The 23868-nt window shown below is 41.5% G+C and overlaps 1 protein-coding gene across 2 annotated transcripts in view; it reads left to right on the top strand.

The window, feature by feature from the left end:
• The window catches only part of LOC139564882 (histone deacetylase 7-like), an 88494-nt gene that overhangs the window by 55336 nt on the left and 9290 nt on the right, over positions 1 to 23868 (top strand). For both annotated transcript variants that reach the window (XM_071384737.1, XM_071384746.1), the window contains exons 18-23: positions 1127 to 1214; positions 1530 to 1649; positions 2999 to 3096; positions 18372 to 18490; positions 21319 to 21452; positions 22520 to 22604. In XM_071384737.1, the coding sequence (XP_071240838.1) occupies positions 1127 to 1214; positions 1530 to 1649; positions 2999 to 3096; positions 18372 to 18490; positions 21319 to 21452; positions 22520 to 22604 (644 nt within the window). The remainder of the gene's footprint in view (positions 1 to 1126; positions 1215 to 1529; positions 1650 to 2998; positions 3097 to 18371; positions 18491 to 21318; positions 21453 to 22519; positions 22605 to 23868) is intronic.

The raw sequence follows: 23868 nt of genomic DNA on the forward strand, positions 1-23868 counted from the left end.
CCTACACATCAAAAGCACTGTCCAAAAGGGTGTGTTATGTGTGTGTATGGAGTATGTGCGTTACCTGCCCAAGGCTTGTGTGCATGTGTGTGTGTATGGGTGCATGTCTGTGTATCAGTCTGAAATAGAATGCGTTAGAAGGCTAACCACATTCAGCTGTGTGTGTGTGTGTGTGTGTGTGTGTGTGTGTGTGTGTGTGTGTGTGTGTGTGTGTGTGTGTGTGTGTGTGTGTGTGTGTGTGTGTGTGTGTGTGTGTGTGTGTGTGTGTGTGTGTGTGTGTGCTTGCATACGTCAGCGTATGTGTGTGTGTGTGTGTGTGTGTGTGTGTGTGTGTGTGTGTGTGTGTGTGTGTGTGTGTGTGTGTGTGTGTGTGTGTGTGTGTGTGTGTGTGTGTGTGTGTGTGTGTGTGTGTGTGTGCTTGCTTGCATGCGTGAGTGGGTTCACGCGCGATAGTGTGTGTACTCAGCAGAGCCTGTCACTAGTAATTTATGTGTCGATAAAGACTTACTGGAGGAAAGGAGTTGGCCAGTAGATATGATCTACAGTTCACACTCGCCGAGCTTATAGCTCCTGCTGACACCACCGCTTTCAACATTCCTCTTCTCATTTTCATACATCAACTCTTTCTCTCACACCTTCTCTGTCTCACAATATCCTACGGATATTGAGTACGAGTCAGCTTACTGTAAGTGGTTTATGAGGAGCACATTCTCTGAAATGCACGAGGAGGGGAGGTCACGAGGAATGACTTCAGGTCACGAGAACTTATTTCACGAGAACTTATTTTGATATGTGGAGAGTATTTTCGTCTTTGTGTTTTGCTTTTGTTTCTGTTATGGTTTTATTTTGTCTGAGATTGTCAGATGTTTACTTGCCGTGTCTTTTTCCCATCATTCATACATTGCCCCTTCGCCATTCAAACCAAGCCTAAATATGAGTGCATGTCCAGTGAAACAAAGCATGTTTCACCCATTGGCACTAATATCCTCACATCACCTAGTGTGTGTATCGTGAGGACATTCTCTGAGACGCCCTCACATTACATTGGGTGTCTTTTGTCTCGTTATGGGGACATGACCTCCTGTCCTGATTATGTTCTCATAAGTCCATATGTGTCTTTCCAAAGGGGTTTCTGCTTCTTCAACTCCGTGGCCATCGCAGCCAAGCAGCTCCAGCACAAACTCAGCATCAACAAGATCCTCATTGTGGACTGGGTGAGAGATGACTGCCATCACTGGTCCCCACATGGAAGCTAAACACTTGCTTACTTACACAACACACATATTGACCATAAGCGTGGTGTCAACATTCACACTGATCTCTGCTTTTCACATGAGTCTGGGCCCGCCACGAGTCTGGGCGTTAACACAGACACACACACACACACGTTGGAACACATGCACACTTAAATACTACCTGGTTTGTAAAGACAAATAAGATGCAAACATCCAGAGCAAGTATGAGACTGGTCAAGCATACTACATAATTACGAGTCTGACGACCCCTTGAACTTTATCCCCAATGTGCAGGATGTTCACCATGGCAACGGTACCCAGTCAGTGTTCTACAACGACTCCAGCGTGCTGTACATCTCCCTGCATCGCTATGACAATGGCAACTTCTTCCCCGGGAGCGGGAACCCAGCCGAGGTAAGTTAGGTTGCACTATCCACCACCATGTACATCATGCTCCCCCATCAAATACATGATTGGTCTTTTCATGTGGGGGGGGGGGGGGGGGGGAACGTCTGAGACAGCACAGAACGGATTGTGTCGGCCCAATAGTCTGAAACCCCTTTAGCGTTTGTTACTACCCACTCCATTCTCACCAAATAAGGAGGATAAAAAAAGTGGATGTTTTACCATATTCTTCATCATGGGAAGATGGTCCATTAGATGCTATGCTGGCTTGGATGTGGCTTAGCCTTAAATGGCCCCTCGACCGCCACTGAGCTGTGTGGTAAACCTCTGGAGTCTCTGTGTCCCTCGACCACAACCCCATGTACCTATATAACACACTAAGGGGTAGCATTGATGTCATCAGGGGTACCACAGAGAAACATCAGGGTACCCGTAATCCGCTCCAGCGTCTCTTAAACATGAAAGGAATAACAGAAAGAGGGGGGGGGTGAAGAAAGGGGATGAAGAAGAGAAGAACAATGGAGAGAGAGAAAGAGAGGGAGAGTGACTAGTTGGCAGTGGATGGCGGAGCTCATGTGTTTTGAGTTTGCCCTGTGAACATCCCGTCTACCGAGAGAGAGTCAAGTCAGACACTCTGCAATGCACATCATCCTCACGCACACGAACACACACACACACAAAGGAAATGACTGCAATTTGTTGCCAAGAGTGTGTCACTCAGAGTCCTCACTATCTCCTCGCCATGACATTGAGCGATGGCGGAGGAGTTTCAAAAGCTAAATAGCCGTGTTAGCAGACATTTTTAAGGCTTACTCTCCTCTTAAGACCAGGGGATCAGTTAGTATGCCACCCCACGAACGTGAGGTCAAATCAGGGAGACATCCACCGGTTGTGCCTGGCATTTGGTGAAATATAGTCTCTCGTGACAGATGTTAACATTTGGTTCTGGGTGCGGAGATTATGTGAAATATAACTAGAATCTGAATATCGCCAAGTGCCGACTCAAGAATATACGTACGTCCCTGTAGTGTGTTAAAACTGGGACTTAATCTGGGTGTAGTTTTGTTGTTGCTGCGAGGGATTTATTAGCAGATTTGACAAATTGTATCAAAAATCGAAATAGTTGAGTTGATGGAGGCGTTGAATTAATGGCCAGCCGTCTTTCATTTGGAAATCGTAATCACTCCCGTATGTCATTGAAATGTGACGCGGCTTTTCCTCAATTGTAACAAATGCGCATTTTTAAACAACCGTGCTGATAGTTTGTGAACATTTGATGCAAAATATCTCATGACCTTTCAACTCTCAGCACAACTTTCCATGAAGTAAGACATAACTCTCTCTCCCACTCTGTCCAGGTTGGAGCAGGAGCAGGTGAGGGCTTCAATGTCAATGTGGCATGGATGGGAGGCTTGGACCCTCCCATGGGCGACGCTGAATACCTGGCAGCATTTCGGTACAGTAGAGACACACATACCTAACCTACCTCACTTTACCTCCAGCCCAATTCACATTAAAACAAAATCACAATGATTATATTCTAGTCAAAGCCAGGGGTGCTCGCTAATGATTCATAGGAAGTCTTACCAAACCTCTTCACTCATCCTTGAAATACAACAGACAGCTGTGATATAACAGACATGTATGTCATGTGTTCAGATGTTATATTGTGGTGCGAGTTGGATGTTTTTGATGCCATCCAATCCATGGGGAATTCATGAATGTACTGAGACCAGCGTAGATAAATGAACATACTTTGCTGGTGTCAAACCATATATGAAAACGTAATACATATTTTGAAAGCTGAGAAACAGCCCTTTCAAATGATATGACGTGCAATAGCACCACATCAATCAAATGGTAATCAGTCAAGAAAAAACACCTTTGAAAATGTGTATCTTTGTGTGTCTTTTCCCAAACTGCTGCCATTTACACAAATTCCTAATGAAGATAGAAAAAAACTTAGAGCATACTGAGTCTTCCTTATTTGGTAAGGATTGATCATCTGAAATCAGAATTTAACTGGAATGACAAAATAAGGCATATAATAACAATAATTGGCTTTTAACTTAAATTTCTTCTTGTATACATTCCACTAGGCCTATAGCCTAATACACAAAGAGTCAGAATTAAAAGCATGCAAGAAAGGGGAAATTACCTGTCACAATCTGAGCTACTGGGTGAAGACTAGAGCTGTGTTCGAATACCCATACTAACATACTGTATACTACATACTATTCGTTAATTTTAGTATATTGTAAACGAACGGTATCATTTCAGTTGAGCATACTCATGCTTTGCCTGTCTACCGGAAGTTGATGGTGTTGCTATGCAACCTCTTGCTAGCTTGTTAGCATAACAAATGACTAGCTAGACATTTTATGATTTTGTTTGTGTTCGTAAATTCAATCTGGAGTGCCACAGTGCGCTCTGAGCGTTCGTAAATCCAGAGAGTGGTCAGATTGTCCTTTTGTAAATTCAGAGCTTTCTCTCTCGGAGCATTCAGAGAGCACACTGGACGCTCTGGCCGAGGAGTAGGGTTGATCCGAGCGTCCAACGGCAGTCAAGCACCCAAGCTATCTGAGTAACGTTGGCTAGCTACTTCCAGACACAAATAAGAGAACACCTCACTCTGACCATTTTACTTGCCCTAGCAGAGCTGGTTAGGCTGTTTTCATGTTATACAGAGTGTTGGTGACTGTAACTGTGCTGCTGGCAACAATTTAATTACGCTTTTTTTGCAAATGTTTACCGACACCGGCCATGTTCTGCGCAAGAGTGCTCTGAAATCGGAGTAGATAGCCAGAATTAACAATGTCCATTGAAACGCACAACGACTATGCCACTTAGCTAAGAATGATGTGAATAATCAAATCAATAAATGTTGGTTAGTTAGTTAGATAGCAGATAGTTAATAAACTTCCTGGCAAGTTCGATGTATTAGTAGCCAACTAACGTAAGGTAACTAGCTAACATGCTAGTACATACTGCAGTAATGCTATGCGGTTTGTAAGGATAATGTAGCTAACAAATTGTCAGCCAACATAACGTGTAAGGTAACTTATTTGAAAAGTCATTACTTTATTACATTGCTCAACATTTTCTTAACATTTGTCATAATAAGTTAAAGCAATGAATTTGTATCCGCTCTCTAAGGACATCGGCTGCATATTTTCCACAATTTTCTTCAAATCTGAAAACGTTGTGAAGCCACGCCCATTTCCTGAAGAATTGCATTATGGGCCCTAAAAGCACGGAAATAGTGTCCAGTTGTATACTTCGTATTTTGGCGGATTCAGTACGGCATCTGGGAACTTTTGGCATATTAGCTATATCCATACTATGACCAATAAGCATACTACAGTTGAAGTCAGAAGTTTACATACACCTTAGCCAAATGCATTTAAACTCAGTTTTTCACAATTCCTGGCATTTAATCCTAGTAAAAATTCCCTGTTTTAGATCAGTTAGGATCACAACTTTATTTTAAGAATGTGAAATGTTAGAATAATAGTAGAGAGAATGATTTATTTCAGGTTTTATTTCTTTCATCACATTCCCAGTGGGACAGAAGATTACATACACTCAATTAGTATTTGGTAGCATTGCCTTTAAATTGTTTAACTTGGGTCAAACTTTTCAAGGTAGCCTTCCACAAGCTTCCCACAATAAGTTGGTGAATTTTGGCCCATTCCTCCTGGCAGAGCTGGTGTAACTGAGTCAGGTTTGTAAGCCTCCTTGCTCGCACACGCTTTTTCAGTTCTGCCCACAAATTTTCTATGGGATTGAGGTCAGGGCTTTGTGACTCCAATACCTTGACTTTGTTGTGCTTAAGCCATTTTGACACAACTTTGTAAGTATACTTGGGGTCATTGTCCATTTGGAAGACCTATTTGCGACCAAGCTTTAACTTCCTGCCTGATGTCTTGAGATGTTGCTTCAATATATCCACATAATTTTCCTACCTCATGATGCCATCTATTTTGTGAAGTGCACCAGTCCCTCCTGCAGCAAAGCACTCCCACAACATGATGCTGCCAACCCCGTGCTTCACGGTTGGGATGGTGTTCTTCTGCTTGCAAGCCTCCCCCTTTTTCCTCCAAACATAACGATGGTCATTATGGCCAAACAGTTCTATTTTTGTTTCATCAACCAGAGGACATTTCTCCAAAAAGTACGATCTTTGTCCTCATGTGCAGTTGCAAACCGTAGTCTGGCTTTTTTTATGGCGGTTTTGGAGCAGTGGCTTCTTCCTTGCTGAGCGGCCTTTCAAGTTATGTCGATATAGGACTCGTTTTACTGTGGATATAGATACTTTTGTACCTGTTTCCTCCAGCATCTTCACAAGGTCCTTTGATGTTGTTCTGGGATTGATTTGCACTTTTGGCTCCAAAGTACGATGCAGAGACTCATGTGGGATAGAGTTGAGGTTTTGCTTCATGGTCCTTCAAGGCTTTGGCCTTCTTGTATGTAAGTGAGGATTTTGCAATGATCTCTCGGCTAAAGAGGGCCCTCATCAATTCCAACACCTTTTTGGGGGGGTTCTTGGCTGAGCCTTGCCACAAAGTTTTTGAAATGTGGATTTTGGAGCCCTCTTCCAGTTCAACCTATAGAAAACACAAAGGCACATCATAAGTTCAGGCAATAGTGGTCACTTTTCCAATCATGAGATGTGATATGCAAGGATAAATGTATCCTTGTTAATGTTTTTAAACATGTGTTTATGTCATTCACAAAGGAGGACAATTTCATTATGCGTTAAGAAAAGTGAGAGATACTTTTTCCTTTCCAGCCTAAACTCCTGCACTTCTTTGAGAAGCATTGGAAGCTCTACAAAACATAATTGTTAGATTTAGTACTAAATACACATGAAAGGCCATTTCAACTGGGGAACACATTGCTTTTTTGGAGAAACAGCCTCATAAATGAAGGAATTTAAGGACATTATATTCATTATCCACCCTAGTGATTCAAGATGGACATGTATCTCATCAGTACATTTCCATCATGTCATTCTCAACATATCCCTAACAATAGCAAAGTTACAATCTTTCCCTTTATTTACACTGTCTGTGTGAACTTTCGTTGGAGTCCTGTATCGCCATGACTATGACAGGCTAGCTTGACTGGAGCTAACATTAGCCGATGTTAGCTTCTATGCCAATAGAGATTTGAAAATGAATTAAACTTTCAAAACATAATAAAAAAAGAACAACAATAATATCATTACACTCCGCTTAACTTGGTGTTTTATATCATATGCTTTTTAACTCGCTCACCATGAAGATAAGGTTTAAAATGTGTTTATCTGCTGCTTCTCTCTTCAATTTTCAGTTGGCTCTCTCAATCAACTGGCAAGAGCCACTATAGAGAGAGTGCACAAGAAGCAAGTGTTGTCAACTATTTTTCAGGGAAAATCGCTATTTGCTGTTTGATTTGTCGCTAGAAGTCACTGGAATACGTTTTGCCAGAGCTGCGATGACCACAGCGCCAATTTAACTTGCTGTGGCACAGCTGCCATTAAAACCATATAGACTCTTGGTGCCAAAACTCTCCAAATGCAGCCTGAAAAGTAGCCAATAAAGGTCGCTGGATGGGGTTTGAAAATTTGCTAAATATAGCGACAAAGTCGCTAAATTGGCAACACTGCGTAAACTAAGCACTAGAGTGAGCTGCTCCCTCTGTGGGCCGAAACAAGCATAACATCCATAGACTATAAATACATGATTACAAAATGCCAAAGATTAGGCTACTGTACTATATACAGTACCTTCAGAAAATATTTATACCTCTTAACCTATTCCACGTTTTGTTGCGTTACAGCCTGAATTCAAAATGTATTAAATATATGTTTTTCTCACCCTTCTACTGTACACACAATACTCCATAATGACAAAATGAAACATGTTTTTAGAAATGTTTGCAAATGTATTGAAAATAAAATACAAAAAAATGTACGTAAGTATTCACATCCCTGAATCAATGCTTTGTAGAAGCACATTTGGCAGTGATTACAGCTGTGAGTCTTTATGGGTAAGTTTCGAAGAACCTTCCACACCTGGATTGTGCAAGATTTGCCCATTATTCTTTTCAAAATTCTTCAAGCTCTGTCAAATTGGTTGTTGATCATTGCTAGACAACCATTTTCAAGTCTTGTCATAGATTTTCAAGTAGATTTCAGTCAAAACTGTAACTTGGCTACACAGGAACATTCACTGTCTTCTTGGTAAGCAACTCCAGTGCACATTTGGCTTTGTGTTTTAGGTTATTGTCCTGCTGAAAGGTGAAATCATCTCCCAGTGTCTAGTGGAAAGCAAACTGAACCAGGTTTTCCTCTAGGGTTTTGCCTGTGGTCCATTCCGTTTATTTTTTATCCTGAAAAACTGGCCAGTCCTTTACAATTACAAGCATACCCATAACATGATGCAGCTACCACTATGCTTGAAAATATGGAGAGTGGTACTCAGTAATGTGTTATATTGGATTTCCCCCAAACGTAACACTTTGTATTCAGGACAATATTACTTTAGTGCCTTATTGCCCTTATTGCAAACAGGATGCATGTTTGGGAGTTTTTTAAATTCTGTACAGGCTTTCTTCTTTTCACTCTGCCAATTAGGTTAGTATTGTGGAGTAACTAGAATGTTGTTGATTCATCCTCAGATTTTTCCTATCACAGCTTTTAAACTGTAACTATATCTTTGTAGTTACTAGGTGTATTAATAACTTCACAATGCTCAAAGGGATATTCAATGTCTGCTCAATAGGTGCCCTTATTTGCGAGGCATTGGAAAACCTCCCTAGTCTTTGTGGTAGAATCTGTGTTTGAAATGCACTGCTCTACTAAGCACAAGAGCGAGGGGTCCAGAGATGAGGTAGTCATTCAAAAATCATATTAAACACTATTATTGCACATGGACTGAGTCCATGCAACTTATTATGTGACTTGTTAAGCAAATGTTTACTTCTGAACTTATGTAGGCATACCATAACAAAGGGGTTGAATACGTATTGACTGAAGACATTTCAGCTTTCATTTTTAATTAATTTGTTAAAAGAAAATTGAAAAACATAATTCCACTTTGACATTATGGGGTATTGTGTGTAGGCTAATGACAAAAAATATATCAATTTTATAAATTTTAAATTCAGGCTGTAACACAACAAAATGTGGGAAAGGTCAAGGGGTGTGAATACTTTCTGAATCTCCCATTCTCCCATATTTCTGGTTGGCAATACAGGGGACCCAAACATGAGCAAAAAACTGTATTACCGTTTTTCACAGCAACTATTTCCCCTTTTCTTTGATGTTACAGACAAACTTGGACCAACAATAGTAGCCTAACAATAGAGGCCTGACTTTATCAGAAACTTGCTCACAGATGTATATAAACGCATCAATACCAGCCAACCTCTTTTGACCTCGGTGGGTCTATTTATGTAAGGGGAGTGTGTACACTTATTACTATGACATTATTAACGGGGTTGCAACACTCACTATCGAGTTCCAAACTACCTCTGGAAGCAACGTCAGCACAAGAACTGTTTCGTCTGGAGCTTCAGGAAATGGGTTTCCATGGCCGAGCAGCCACACACAAGCCTAAGATCACCATGCGCAATACCAAGCGTCGGCTGGAGTGGTGTAAAGCTCGCCGCCATTGGACTCTGGAGCAGTGGAAACACGTTCTCTGGAGTGATGAATCACGCTTCAACACCTGGAAGTCCGACGGACTAATCTGGGTTTGGCGGATGCCAAGAGAACGCTACCTGCCCCAATGCATAGTGTCAACTGTAAAGTTTGGTGGAGGAGGAATAATGGTCTGGGGCTGTTTTTCATGGTTCGTGCTAGGCCCCTTAGTTCCAGTGAAGGGAAATCTTAACGCTACAGCATACAATGACATTCTAGGTGATTCTGTGCTTCCAACTTTGTGGCAACAGTTTGGGGAAGGCCCTTTTCTGTTTCAGCATGACAATGCCCCCGTGCATAAAGCAAGGTCCATACAGACATGGTTTTTCGAGGTCGGTGTGGAAGAACTTGACTTGTCTGCACAGAGCCCTGAACACCTTTGGGATAAATTGGAACACCGACTGTGAGCCAGGCCTAATAGCCCAATATCATTGCCTGACCTCACTAATGCTTGTGGCTGAATAGAAGCAAATCCCCGCAGCAATGTTACAAGATGTAAATCAAATCAAATCAAATTTTATTTGTCACATGCGTCGAATACAACAAGTGTAGACTTTACCATGAAAAGCTTACTTACAAGCCCTTAACCAACAGTGCAGTTCAAGAAGAAGAAAATATTTACCAAGTAGACTAAAATATAAAGTACTAATAAAAGTAACACAATAAGAATAACAATAACGAGGCTGTATACAGGGTGCACCGGTACCGAGTCAGTGTGCAGGGGTACAGGCTAGTTGAAGTAATCTGTACATGTAGGTTGGGGCGAAGTGACTATGCATGGGTAACAAACAAACAGCGAGTAGCAGCAGTGTACAAGAGGGATCGGGGGGGGGGGGTCAATGTAAATTTATGAATATTTATGAATTGTTCAGCAGTCTAATTACTTGGGGGTAGAAGCTGTTGAAGAGCCTTTTGGTCCTAGGGGGAAAGCCTTCCCAGAAAAGGGGAGGCTGTTATAGCAGCAAAGGGGGGAACAACTCCATATTAATGCCCATGATTCTGGAATGAAATGTTTGACGAACAGGTGTCCATATACTTCTGGTTATGTAGTGTATGAGTACATTTTTTAAGGATTTGCATAACTTCAAAATAAGTCATAAAAAGTAGCTCTTCAATCCATTCAATTTGAGTTGAGACATGTTGTTGGATCTACACATGTTTTGAGACACGGGCAATGTTATGCAATTTATTTAATTTAGGAAATATTTAAATAACAGATGCTGTATAATAAGCAGAAAAGGGCAAAGAAGCTGAACAACAATGATGACAATGAAGCACAATGTTCTTCATTGAAAAAAGCGCATTTATGATAGGTATGCAAGAGAGCTACTAAAAACTCACTATAGGAATACTATAGAGATTTTGATTCATGATAATACTATACAAGTACTATTGAGTATTATTACAGAAAACATCTGGCAGGAAATCTTATAAGAATATTATATAGGGAGAGAGATATTATAGGACGCTATAAGCCCACTATAGGTTACTATAGAAATCCTATAATATCCTATAGGAATACTGTAGTTATTTTCTGTAAGGGGGGGGCACAGAATATTCTCGTCCTAGTCCATTGTGAATTGATACTACAGTTTATTAAATAGCAAATAGCACAGGCTACAGTAACGAGCAGTAAGCAATGGAGTGTTGACAGTCAACATTGTTGAAATTGGCTTCAACGAGTATGTCTTTACGCATCACACTTCTCCTAAACAAAAGGATACTAGGCTCCTGTAAATTGTATTGCATGTGTGAGGCACATTCTCAATAAGCAAGATATAGCCTAGGCCTACCGTTGATATGGCCTTATACAGTAGGACTGAATCATTTCGATATTTTCGATGGACTGTTTCTTAGGTAAATGGACAAGAGACACTTTTTGGAAATAGGGATGGATACAAGCCGAATGGAGTATGTACTGCAGGTAGGCCTATTTTCATTGTGAATAATGCCAAAGAATGATGGCAAAATCCTCACGAGTAGACCATTTAGAAACTGGTAACACTTTAAAAAAATAGTCCATCTGTAGATGCTCTACAGACTATCAGTAACATTTCAGCTAACTATCTACTAACCCTAGCCCTAACCTGAACCCTTACCCTAATCCTAAATTCAACCCTAGCCCTAACATTAACCCTAACCCTTATTCTAAACCTAACCCTAACCGTAAACCTTAGCAAGCAGTTGCTTATTAACAGATAGAGCATCTACAGATGGACTATCCGGACTATCCAAATAAAGTGTGACCTAGAAATATTTTATCGATAGGCTCCTTGGCTAATGCATGGCCAGGATAAGAAATACACGCAACGTATTGCTGTTGAAACAGCTTTCGTTGTAATAGGCCTAGGGTAAGGGTAGCCTACTGACAACTTGTTTTCTAATCACATGAAACAGAAAACAAGCAATTGTAACAGAGGAATTACTTAAATGTTTCTAAATAGGGTCAGCGGTATCAGTCATCTTTCATACCATGATGGTCTTATGGACATGTAGCCTACATGAGGGGTTTTGTGCATATCCAAAATAATAACAGTAGCTGGCTAAAATAATTTGTCCACTCACATTTTGTGTTTGACAATGGCGCTGGCTTAGCGGCAGCCGGAAATAGAGCCCGTGGTGTAAATCCATGCCACTGTATGGAAGTGCGTACCAATGTCTTTTTTTCTGTGCACCGCACTTTCCACTTCATTCAAGCCACAGCCCCTGAATGAATAGCTGCTCGGTTTGCAGCATAATGAACTTTGAGCGTTCCTGTCAGCGGGGTTGGCTCGCCACCAGGCAGTTAAACAGTATGTGAGGTCTGTATGGTGCATACACACACCGTGGGTGGGCCAAGCTCGTCAAACTCACGATGCTAACGGCTAAAGCTGTGCTGTACCGTTACAAGCTATCGGTTGCAACAGGCAGACGCTAGGCCCAATGTTTGCCCTTAGCATACTATGCTATTTGCTAACTATCTGAGAACCACTTAGGCAGTATAGTCTGTGTTGGTTCACTGGATGTGTAAAAGGAAAACTGAAAGTGTTAAATGTTCCTTAGTTTAAGTGTATGTTAACTAGCAACTCTACCTTTGTTTTGTGTACAGGTAGTTCCCAGTAATCTAGCAAATCGCACGTAGTTATCAATACAGGTGTTTGTTACCTAGATGTTACCTACTACAGATGTTACCTCGTAACTTAGTAACTTTTTCTACTGTAATGTTTTCTTAGCTCTCAGTACAGGTGTATGTTACCAACAACCTTTTTTATGTTGTTGTTGTTTTTACAGTATCTCTCAATACAGATAGATGTTACCTAGCAACTATCACTTCGTTTCCAGTAGCCTACATGTAGATGTTACCTAGCAACTGTTTCTTGTATGCCTATAGGCTATATCCTGGTGTGGAATTGGAAAATCCTACTGGAAAATCCGAGGAGTTCACCTTTAAAACACGTATTTACATGTGAAAATGATTTCACAGCGTTCCCCCGACCGTATTCCACCAACAAACACTGTAAAGCAATATATTGTCGATTCTGTGCAAGGAAAATCTCTGTGACTGAGCCACTTTTCCAGCCAGACAAGACAGCCAGACAAGATGCACCCAATTTGAAGAGTTTCTGCAATGGCCGTAAATGTAATAAGTGCAGTTACTGGTTCCATTCTTGCTGCCATCTTTTTAATTTGATTCAAATTCATGATTGAGATTTCAATCTCCCAGCTAGAAGCATATGTATTGGGGCAAGGAAATGGACCGGTTCTGTTTATTTCACATCTTGCCATTCAGAGGCTGAGGAATCTTGGGTTGCCTCCAAAATGGCAACCTCTTCCGTATATAGTGTGTGTTAGTGTGTGTGTGGGGGGGGGGGGGGGGGGGGGTAAATAGCGTGTGTCAAAGGGGAAGGGGTAGATTCTGGTTGAAAAGGATTTGAAGTGGTTTGGGGGGATTTCAGTATAATCTGGTGTTCCTTTGGAGTTGGGGGTAAAACGTGCTGTGTGTATGTGGTACTAGGCAGGAGGGTCAGGTAAAGGGGCTGTATGTGGGGGCGTAGGGGGTCAGTGGTAGGGGTTAGAATCTGATGAGGTAGTGTTTTTTATGGGTGGAGGTTGATATAGCCTGGTGGATTTTTGTGAAGCTTGGCGGGAGGGGGGTGGTACTTTTGAGTGTGTATTGAAGAGGAAGTGTGTGTGTTTGTTGGTGTGGTTGTGTGCGGGTGTGCACAACCATGTGTATTTGCCTGTATGTATTTGTGCGTGTACACGTGCATGTACATTCATGTGTGTGGATGAGGAGGTGCACCCCCACAACACGGGCTGCAGGGTCTGGTAGTGCATGGCGGGGAAAAATGGGGGGGGGGGGGGTGCATTGTTAGGGAATCCAAAGACGGCGTAATTAAGCCCAATGGATCCCAGATGGCTGGCTGTCAGTGACGTGAGAAGAGGGACGAGCCCCTAATGGGAACCAGACGCCCGCCGAAACGCTTTGAACTGGTGGCCGGAGAGAGAGAGAGAGAGAGAGAGAGAGAGAGGGAAAGAGAGAGGGGAGAGAGGAGGGAGGGAGAGGGAGAGAGGGGGAGGAGGGTGGAGGCAGAAAGAGAGAGGAAGAGAGAATGGGGGAGAGAGAAGGAGGAAGGAGAGAGGAGGAGGCAGGGACGGAGGGGTTGACAGAGGGGGGGATGGAGAGAGAAAGAGAGAAGGAGATGGTGGGGGAGAGAAAGAAGTAGCGAGAGGAATCACAGCATGGGCCGTGTGTGCTAGCTTAAATCACTAGCGGCAGCAGCAATGGGAGGAAGAGGAAGAAGGGAAGAGGGTGGAGGAGAAGAACAAGGGAAGCGGTCCCAGAAGATGAAAATAGAGAGAGTCTGTGCTGGCATCATCAACAAATACTCCCCTCTGGACATCACTCTCTCTTGGTCCTGATGGTTTTCATCTGTTTGGTAGCACTTTACATAAACTACATGCCAACAAGGGCAACTTTAACTACTTTGGTAACCACGGTAACCAGAATGTATCCTAGTAGGTACTCAAGTGTACCTTGCAACTGCATATAAGATACATAAAGCAATTATTACATTTCAAGGAAGAGGCCAAATGTTCTTTTTAATTAAGTTTAGTGACTGTGTTTAAACACGAAATGTTATCAAACAGAGATATGTAAATGATGTGTAACTATCGTTCGGCTACATGGTATCTGTGCGAACATGTAATGTTTGTCCATCTATTATGTGAGGCTGGATTTAGAGCACCATGTGGTTCGCATTTCAAATTTCATCTACTTTTAATAAAAAAATGGTATATATATAAATGTAACCTTTATTTAACTACGCAAATCAGTTAAGAACAAATTCTTAAAAACAATGACGGCCTACCCCGGCCGACACTGGGCCAATTGTGCGCCGCCCTAGGGGACTCCCAATCACAGCCAGTTGTAACACAGCCTGAATTCAAACAAGGGTGTCGGTAGGGACGCCTCTAGCACTGAGATGCGGTGCCTTAGACCGCTGCGCCACTCGGGACATTGTGTCCCTAGGAGTTTGTTGAAACGGTTCAGACAGTTGGACTGATCAATGGTAGCCTGGTTCTGGACTTATTTGTGCTGTTTCGCAATGACCATAGGTGTTGGCAAGACCGCACAAACTGATCTGGGACCAAGTTAGATCTGTGGAACATGGGGTTTAATTTGACAATGTCTCTTCAAAATGTTACCCAATGTGACTTGGTAGTCAGTGATTTATTTGTGAATTGCCTTGTCATGTGGTCATACACATATTGTACATCTCTCCCAACCAAAAATGTTACATCACGCGTTTCTCTTCAAGAGCATGTCATATACAGTAAGCAATAAAGCACAGCATGTTTTGTGTGTCATGAGAGGCTAGGGTGTGAAATAGGGTCCAGATTTTCATATCGTCATACCGTCCTTCTTTCATCTCTGGATTTACGGTATTACCGGTTTAGTACACAAGGGGGCACCAGAAAAACTAGCAGAAAGGCAGAGAACGGAGAGGAAGAAAAAAGTCAAGGAAATCAAGATAGCGACTTTGCCTTCTCAAACACGTCAGAAACTAACACAATATGATGTCCCGTCACCTTATTACCTCAGCTACGTACCTAGATAGCAAGTTAAACTCGGGGTCGTGTTAACACATAACACATTCTGCGTTTTTCTCGACCAGAAAAATATATGAAACGCATAAGAAATATCTTGCTGTGTTTTGTAAACACCGATCTAAAATGCTTCTTATTGTAATCTCTGCTCGGCATCAGACTCACTTTGTGCTTCAGCTGCACTTCTAAACTCGGATGAGAATTCACAACTGGCGTTCTATCAGCAGACAGAGCTCAGACTGATGTGTAGCTACTTTTCTCTGGTACTTTTCTCAGTGTAGCCAACCTATTTTTCTCAGGTAAAACGCGAAATAAAATGTACGCAAAACATTAGGAAATGTAGCTGGCTACATTCTTTCTATGATAAGCTTAAACATTAGACATATGAAGGCCATGCATAGTTTTTGACAAAAAAAGACCTTGCATTTTTCATTGTAAGCTCATCTACTTGTGTGGTTGCCAGCCAAATAGCAGTGCACTTCTTTTGTCAGCTGATGGAAATGAAGCTATATTATGCATATTATGTAACTTATTTTCCGTGAAGGAAAACTATAGACTATAGTTGCACGTCCCTGATCACTCTATTGAAGCAGAAAAACACTGTTGACATTCAATATAAAACATGACCCCTGTGACACAGCTTTACTCACCTACCTGCTATTTACAAACAAACACGTGACCGGCTCAACTGTGCTGGTGAACTAAGTACGCTTCATAATGTAAATTAATAATAATAATGTGACAGGTGAAATAAGAACGTGATCTGCTTCATCTCCTAATGAATTGCACAAGTTGACTGCAGGTATTTACTTAAAAAATACCTACAAATATTCAAATGTATTGAAAAACTTCAAAGGTATCAACGGTATTGACGATATTGAAAAACCGTCCTGTGGCTATTTCCAAATACCCCGGTATAGGGTATATATGGTACAGTTGAAGTCGGAAGTTTACATACACCTTAGCCAAATACATTTAAACTCAGTTTTTCACAATTCCTGACATTTAATCCTAGTAAAAATTCCCTGTCTTCGGTCAGTTAGGATTACCACTTTATTTTAAGAATGTGAAATGTCAGAATGATAGTAGAGAGAATTATTTATTTCAGCTTTTATTTCTTTCATCACATTCCCAGTGGGTCAGAAGTTTACATACACTCAATTAGTATTTGGTAGCATTGCCTTTAAATTGTTTAATTTGGGTCAAACGTTTTGGGTAGCCTTCCACAAGCTTTCCACAATAGGTTGGGTGAATTTTGGCCCATTCCTCTTGACAGAGCTGGTGTAACTGAGTCAGGTTTGGTGGCCTCCTTGCTCCCACACGCTTTTTCAGTTCTGCCCACAAATTTTCTTTGGGATTGAGGTCAGGGCTTTGTGATGGCCACTCCAATACCTTGACTTTGTGGTCCTTAGGCCATTTTGCCACATCTTTGGAAGTATGCTTGGGGTCATTGTCCATTTGGAAGACCCATTTGCGACCAAGCTTTAACTTCCTGACTGATGTCTTGAGATGTTGCTTCAATATATCCACATAATTTTCCTACCTCATGATGCCATCTATTTTGTGAAGTGCACCAGTCCCTCCTGCAGCAAAGCACACCCACAACATGATGCTGCCACCCCCGTGCTTCACGGTTGGGATGGTGTTCTTCGGCTTGCAAGCCTCCCCCTTTTTCCTCCAAACAGAACGATGGTCATTATGGCCAAACAGTTCTATTTTTGTTTCATCAGACCAGAAGACAGACCAGAAAGTACGATATTTGTCCCCATGTGCAGTTGCAAACCGTAGTCTGGCTTTTTTATGGCGGTTTTGGAGCAGTGGCTTCTTCCTTGCTGAGCGGCCTTTCAGGTTATGTCGATATAGGACTCGTTTTACTGTGGATATAGATACTTTTGTACCTGTTTCCTCCAGCATCTTCACAAGGTCCTTTACTGTTGTTCTGGGATTGATTTGCACTTTTCGCTCCAAAGTACGTTCATATCTAGGAGACAGAACGCATCTCCTTCCTGAGTGGTATGACGGCTACGTGGTCCCATGGTGTTTATACTTGCGTACTATTGTTTGTACAGATGAACGTGGTACCTTCAGGAATTTGGAAATTGCTCCCAAGGATGAATCAGACTTGTGGAGGTCTACAATTTTTTTCTGATGTCTTGGCTGATTTCTTTTGATTTTCCCATGATGTCAAGCAAAGAGGCACTGAGTTTGAAGGTAGGCCTTGAAATACATCCACAGGTACACCTCCAATTGAATCAAATTATATCAATTAGCCTATCAGAAGCTTCTAAAGCCATGACATAATTTTCTGGAATTTTCCAAGCTGTTTAAAGGCACAGTCAACTTAGTGCATGTAAACTTCTGACCCACTGGAATTGTGATACAGTGATTAAGTGAAATAATGTCTGTTAACAATTGTCGGAAAATGACTTGTGTCCTGCACAAAGTAGATGTCCTAACCGACTTGCCAAAACTATAGTTTGTTAACAAGAAATTTGTGGAGTGGTTGAAAAACGAGTTTTAATGACTCCAACCTAAGTGTATGTAAACTTCCGACTTCAACTGTATACCGCCCAAGCCTGGTGTGAAATGTACAGTCAGTTAAAGGGTCAAAGTCACATATAGTTTGCTATTCTTTTGTGACCCTGAAGAATCGTGTTAAGCTCTTGCTAGCAACTACGTTCGTCTGTCACACAGGCTCAGAAATTACTTTCTCACGTGGATACATCCTCTCCTAATATCTAACTATTTTTTTTTTGTGACACTTTCTATGAATACCCTGCATTATAGGCACATTTACTACGCCTTACGAGCTATGCTGTTTTAAATGATCTTGAGACGATTTAGGGAAAACGTACTAGTTTGAGTGCTTGACATACAACAGCGTTGAAGACTTGAACGACTCGTTCTTGTCAATGGGTTTAATGGTCTGATTTCTCTCTCCTGTCTGTCTCCAGGACTGTGGTGATGCCGATTGCCCATGAGTTCTCTCCTGACATGGTGCTGGTCTCATCTGGTTTCGATGCCGTCAAGGGACATCCGGCGAAGCTGGGGGGCTACAAAGTGTCGGCCAAGTGTAAGCTCACTAAACACCTCGTCAGTTCCTCACTGAATCATATGCAGGGACACACATGCAGATAGACGTTTGAGCCTACGCACACACACATTCAAAAGTTCATGGGATCACACATGATGATATTTTATTGGGAGGTGACAGGCATAGTTGAGACTTAATGGAAATGTTTTTGTAAATACTAATCCTCTCCTAATATCGAACTACTTTATAACCATGCTTTATTTTATTACAGTACATTGCCTATTTATAGCTAGAGAGTTAGGGGAGTCAAAAATGTAACAATGGTCAAATAAACTTGCACAAATTGAGTAGCCTATGCTACAGTTTGTTTAAAGTAGTGTTCAATAATCACTTGTTGGCAGCCATCTTTGATTCCTTGGTGTTTTCCCATGTCAAAGCAAATCAAAAGGATTGATGTAGCAAATTACTCAAATTGTTCTCTATCATTACTTTTATTCAAATGAGTTTTATAACCTGTGGCATACCATTCATTCAGATGGTTTATTTTCAAACCTTTCACTTTTAGCTGGCACAATAAGAATCAAGCTAGCTGTCTTTACTGGTTCACCATTGACTCTAGCTCAGCCAATCCAAAACGTCTTGATTAGAATAGTTATAAAATAGAACGAAAATGTGATTGTGACGGTAAATTAATACCTTACTCTACCTTCTATGGATCTTACAGGTTGAAATTAACCTTCTAAACTGTTCTAAGAGCAACCTATTTCTACCTCATCCTCACTATTTTAGGAGTTCTACTTCGTCAATCAGACTGTTCTTTATTTCACAGGGTTTATTTAGTAGTTTCGTCTGTATTAGTTCCTGACAAAGAGCAAACAGTGTCAGTCTTGGCAGATTTGATGTTTATGTCTGTGAGCAGGAAGTCGCCCCACTGTGTATGATGATGTCATATCGCTGAGTCTACTTTGTAAAAACAAGTTTTCACTTTGTCATTATGGGGCATTGTGTGTAGACGGGTGAGGAAAAAAATACGATTTTATCAATTTTGAATTCAAGCTCTAACACAAAAGGTGGAATAAATCAAGGGGTATACAGTGTCTTCAGAAAGTATTCATACCCCTTGACTTATTCCACATTATGTTCAAAATGAATTAAACATTTATAAAATAGTTTTTTTCTAACACAATACCCCATAATGACAAAGTGAAAACTTGTTTTTAGAAATTGTAGCAAATTTATAGAAAATGAAATACAGAAATATCTAATTTACATAATTATTCACACCTCTGTGTCAGTACATGTTAGAATCACCTTTGGCAGCAATTACAGCTGTGCATCTTTCTGGGTAAGCCACTGAAAAGCTTTGCACACCTGGATTGTACAATTTTTGCCCATTCTTTTCAAAATTCTTCAAGTTCTGTCAAATTGATTGTTAATCATTGCTAGACAGCCATTTTCAAGTCTTGTCATAGATTTTTAAGCAGATTTAAGTCAAAACTGTATCTAGGCCACTCAGAAACATTCACTGTCTTCTTGGTAAGCAACTCCAGTGTAGATTTGTCCTTGTGTTTTAGGTTTTTGTCCTGCTGAAAATTGAATTCATTTCCCAGTGTATGGTGGAAAGCAGACTGAACCAGGTTTTCCTTTATGAATTTGCCTGTGCTTATCTTCATTCCATTTCTTTTTTATCCTGAAAAACTCCCCAGTCCTTAATGATTACAAGCATATCCATATGCTTGAACATGCAGCCACCACTATGCTTGAAAATATGGAGAGTGGTACTTAGTAACGTGTTGTATTGGATTTCCCCAAAACATAACACTTTGTATTCAGGACAAAAAGTGAATTGCTTTTGCCACATCTTTTGCAATATTACTTTAGTGCCTTGTCGGAAACAGGATACATGTTTAAGAATATTTTTTATTGTGTTCAGGCATCCTTCGTTTCATTCTATCAATTAGGTTAGTATTGTGGAGTAACTACAATGTTGTTGATCCATCCTCAGTTTTCTCCTATGACAGCCCTTAAAATGTAACTGTTTTAAAATCACCATTGGCTTCATGGTGAAATCATTGAGCGGTTTCCTTTCCAGCAACGGCAACGGCGTTAGGAAGGACCCATGTTACTTTGTAGTGACTGGTTGTATTGATACACCATCAAAGTGTAATCAATAACTTCACCATGCTCAAAGGAATATTCAATATCTCATTTTTAATTTTTACCCATCTACCAATAGGTGCCCTTCTTTGCGAGCCATTGGGAAACTGCCCTGGTCTTTGTGGTTGAATCTGTGTTTGAAATTCACTGCTCGGCCGAGGGACCTTACAGATAATTGTATGTATGGGGTAGATGACCTAGTCATTCAAAAATCCATGTCCATGCAACTTATTATATGACTTGTTAAGCACCCTTTTTACTCCATAACTTATTTAGGCTTGACATAGCAAAGGGGTTGAATGCTTATTGACTCAAGACATTTCAGCGTTTCATTTTTTATTAATTCTTAAAAATGTGTAAGAACATAATTCCACTTATGTGGTATTGTGTGTAGGCCAGTGACATACAATCTCAATTTAATACATTTTAAATTCAGGGTGTAACACAACAAAATGTGGAAAAAGTCAAGGGGTGTGAATACAGAACTTTCTGAAGGCACTTTACTTTTAAAAAAAACAGCACATTTCAGCATTACAGCTCCTTTCCTCAGGGTTCTCACACATCCTGTCTGTGTGCTTGGCAATATGGAGAAGAAGGGGCTTTTTGTATCAACAATTTTATCCGTGCATCTGTGACCTTTGGAATGTTTTAATCCTTTTCATTTTAATTTGTGAATTCTAATAAAGTGTTTAAATCTACCTCTCCCTCAGGTTTTGGCTTCCTGACACGTCAGCTGATGGGGCTGGCGGGGGGCCGGGTTGTCATGGCACTGGAGGGGGGTCACGACCTCACGGCCATCTGCGATGCGTCGGAGGCCTGCGTCCGCATCCTGCTGGGCACTCAGGTCAGTAGACACAGATCTAAGACCAGCTTAACCCTCTGTAAATTCTAACCCTAGCCATAAGGGGGAAAAACACAATGCTGACCTTCGATCAGCATCCAGGGCAGTGATGGGTAGTCTTAAGGCTTCCCAGCCGAAACAGTTCAGAAGAGTTCATGCATATATTATGATGACATTTTGTGAAGTTTTTGTTAGTTTTGGACTTCGGTAAGTGTTTTTTCGGCTGTTCGGGTACACCACATTTTTTCTCGAGGCCAGCCATAGTTCAAGAGTCGAAGTGTACGCCCTTTCGTCTGTGATTGGTCAACTGTAGGGATTCTTCAATAAAGTCTTTGTTTTCATTCAACGTTTTTATTCGACTCGTTTTTATGCACATGTTTTCATTGAGAAATGCCGCACCAAACATCTTAGTCAGATGTAAAATTGCGCGACTAAGATCTCCTCTGCAAAAAACGTCAAAATGAATGATAGATACCTTGAGTTATCTTAGATTAATTCTGACTGTTTTGAGGAAGTGGCTACGGCTTCTCAAAATGGCCAAACAGCACTATTGCCATTTTTTTCTTGTTTTTCAAGGTCTTTTAAGGGAGTATGCGAGCACACTCTTTCGGTTCGTCTAGCCAACTTCGGCTAGCCGCCAGCCGAACTGAAGCGTGCTGATGCCTTTACCCTGCGGGAGGATGTTGCCCCTTAAGCACAGATCTAGGATCTTACCCCTCCCTAAATCCTAACCATAACCATTAGGGAGAACAGAACATTGCTGACCTTATATTATTGTCTAGGGCAGTGTTGGGAAGTCTTACCCTGTTGTGGGTTCAGGCTTTTCCTCTAGCCATGCAGTGCCAGCAACACACCTGGCATATTGTGTCCTTAGAGGGATATAAGGTCTTTCTCTTTAATACATCACACCCACTGCTTTTGTGTGTGTGTGTGTGTGTGTGTGTGCGTGTAGCGTGCTATGTTTGTGCGTGCAACGCGTATGTGTGTTTGAGTGCCTGTCTGTGTGTGTGTGATGTTTTATTCCAATGTTTGACGTCCCCCCCCGTCTTCCTCTGTGTGTTCCCTTCCAGGTGGAGCCCCTGTCTCAAGCGATTCTGGAGAGGAGACCCTGTCGGAACGCTGTCCTCTCTCTACAGAGAGTCATACAGGCCCAGGGTAAACATCTGATGATAAACACTATCTACTTTCTCTCTCATTATCATTGTCTTACTGTCTTCATCACTCTTCCCTCTGCCAATCTGCCTGTCACTCTAGAGTGTCTTCCCTCTATTTCAGTCTCTCTCTCGTTCTTACACCATCTCAGTCTCTCTCTTGCTGTTTTTATTTTCACTTCTCTTTCTCTCCCTCTCTCCCCATCTTCTTTTCTCTCTGTCTTCCTTTACTTCTCTTAATCTGCATGTCCCTCGCTCTCTCGTTGTTTTTCTTCAAGCCTTCCCTGTACACCTCTCTTGTTCCATCCACTCTTTCCCACATCTCTTCCATCTCTATCACTCCAGCCTCGGTCATTCTATTTATTTCATCCCTCTGTCTGTAGTATCTCTTCTCTCCATCTGTTTTGCTGTCATTTCTCTCTCCGACCACCTCTCTCTCCATCCCGTCCCTTTCTCCTGCCTTCATCCCTCCTTCCTTCTCATTCTTTCCTTCCCTCTCTCTCGCTCGCTCTCTCTCAGACACACACACACACACACACACACACACACACGACACACACACACACACACACACACACACACACACACACACACACACACACGCACACGCACACGCACACGCACACACACACACACACAGAGAGAGAGAGAGAGCCTTCCTGGCTCCAATTATCTTCAAACACTTCTCTGGCACACGACCTTCACAACATCCCCTCTTGATTGCGCACAAATGTTATCCCAATCCAATTAGATTAATACAAAATATTTGCAAAGCCACAAGAATGTTAAGCCCCTTCATTTAGGCAGAGGGTGAAATATATGTGTGGTGAATACTGGGAACACACACATGCGTGCACACACACAAACACACTATGGCCCTCTCTCTCTCTCTTACACAAACATCACACACACCAAGGCTCTTCAACACACAAATATCCAATGATTTATTTTCCTTCCGCCATGTGTCAAGAGACACACGCATGTCCTAAACGAAAAGAGCTTGAGAAGATGAGAAGTATGAACCCATATTGATTTATGTTACTAATGTCAGAATCACACATGCAACTCAAAATATTGTATAAATCAAGCTTGTTCTGAAGATGGGATTGATGGCATGTGAATGTGGCATGATGTGTGTTTTTGTGATATACTTGTGTGATTTAAATGACACTAATGCTGAATTAAAATGGCCGTATTGATCCTTTATTCCGACCACACACAGACAAGTATTACTGTAGCTGCAATATTGCTTAATAGAATACAGTTCA

This window comes from Salvelinus alpinus, chromosome 2 (genome assembly GCF_045679555.1).
Source record: "Salvelinus alpinus chromosome 2, SLU_Salpinus.1, whole genome shotgun sequence".
In the NCBI taxonomy this organism is placed as follows: domain Eukaryota; kingdom Metazoa; phylum Chordata; class Actinopteri; order Salmoniformes; family Salmonidae; genus Salvelinus; species Salvelinus alpinus.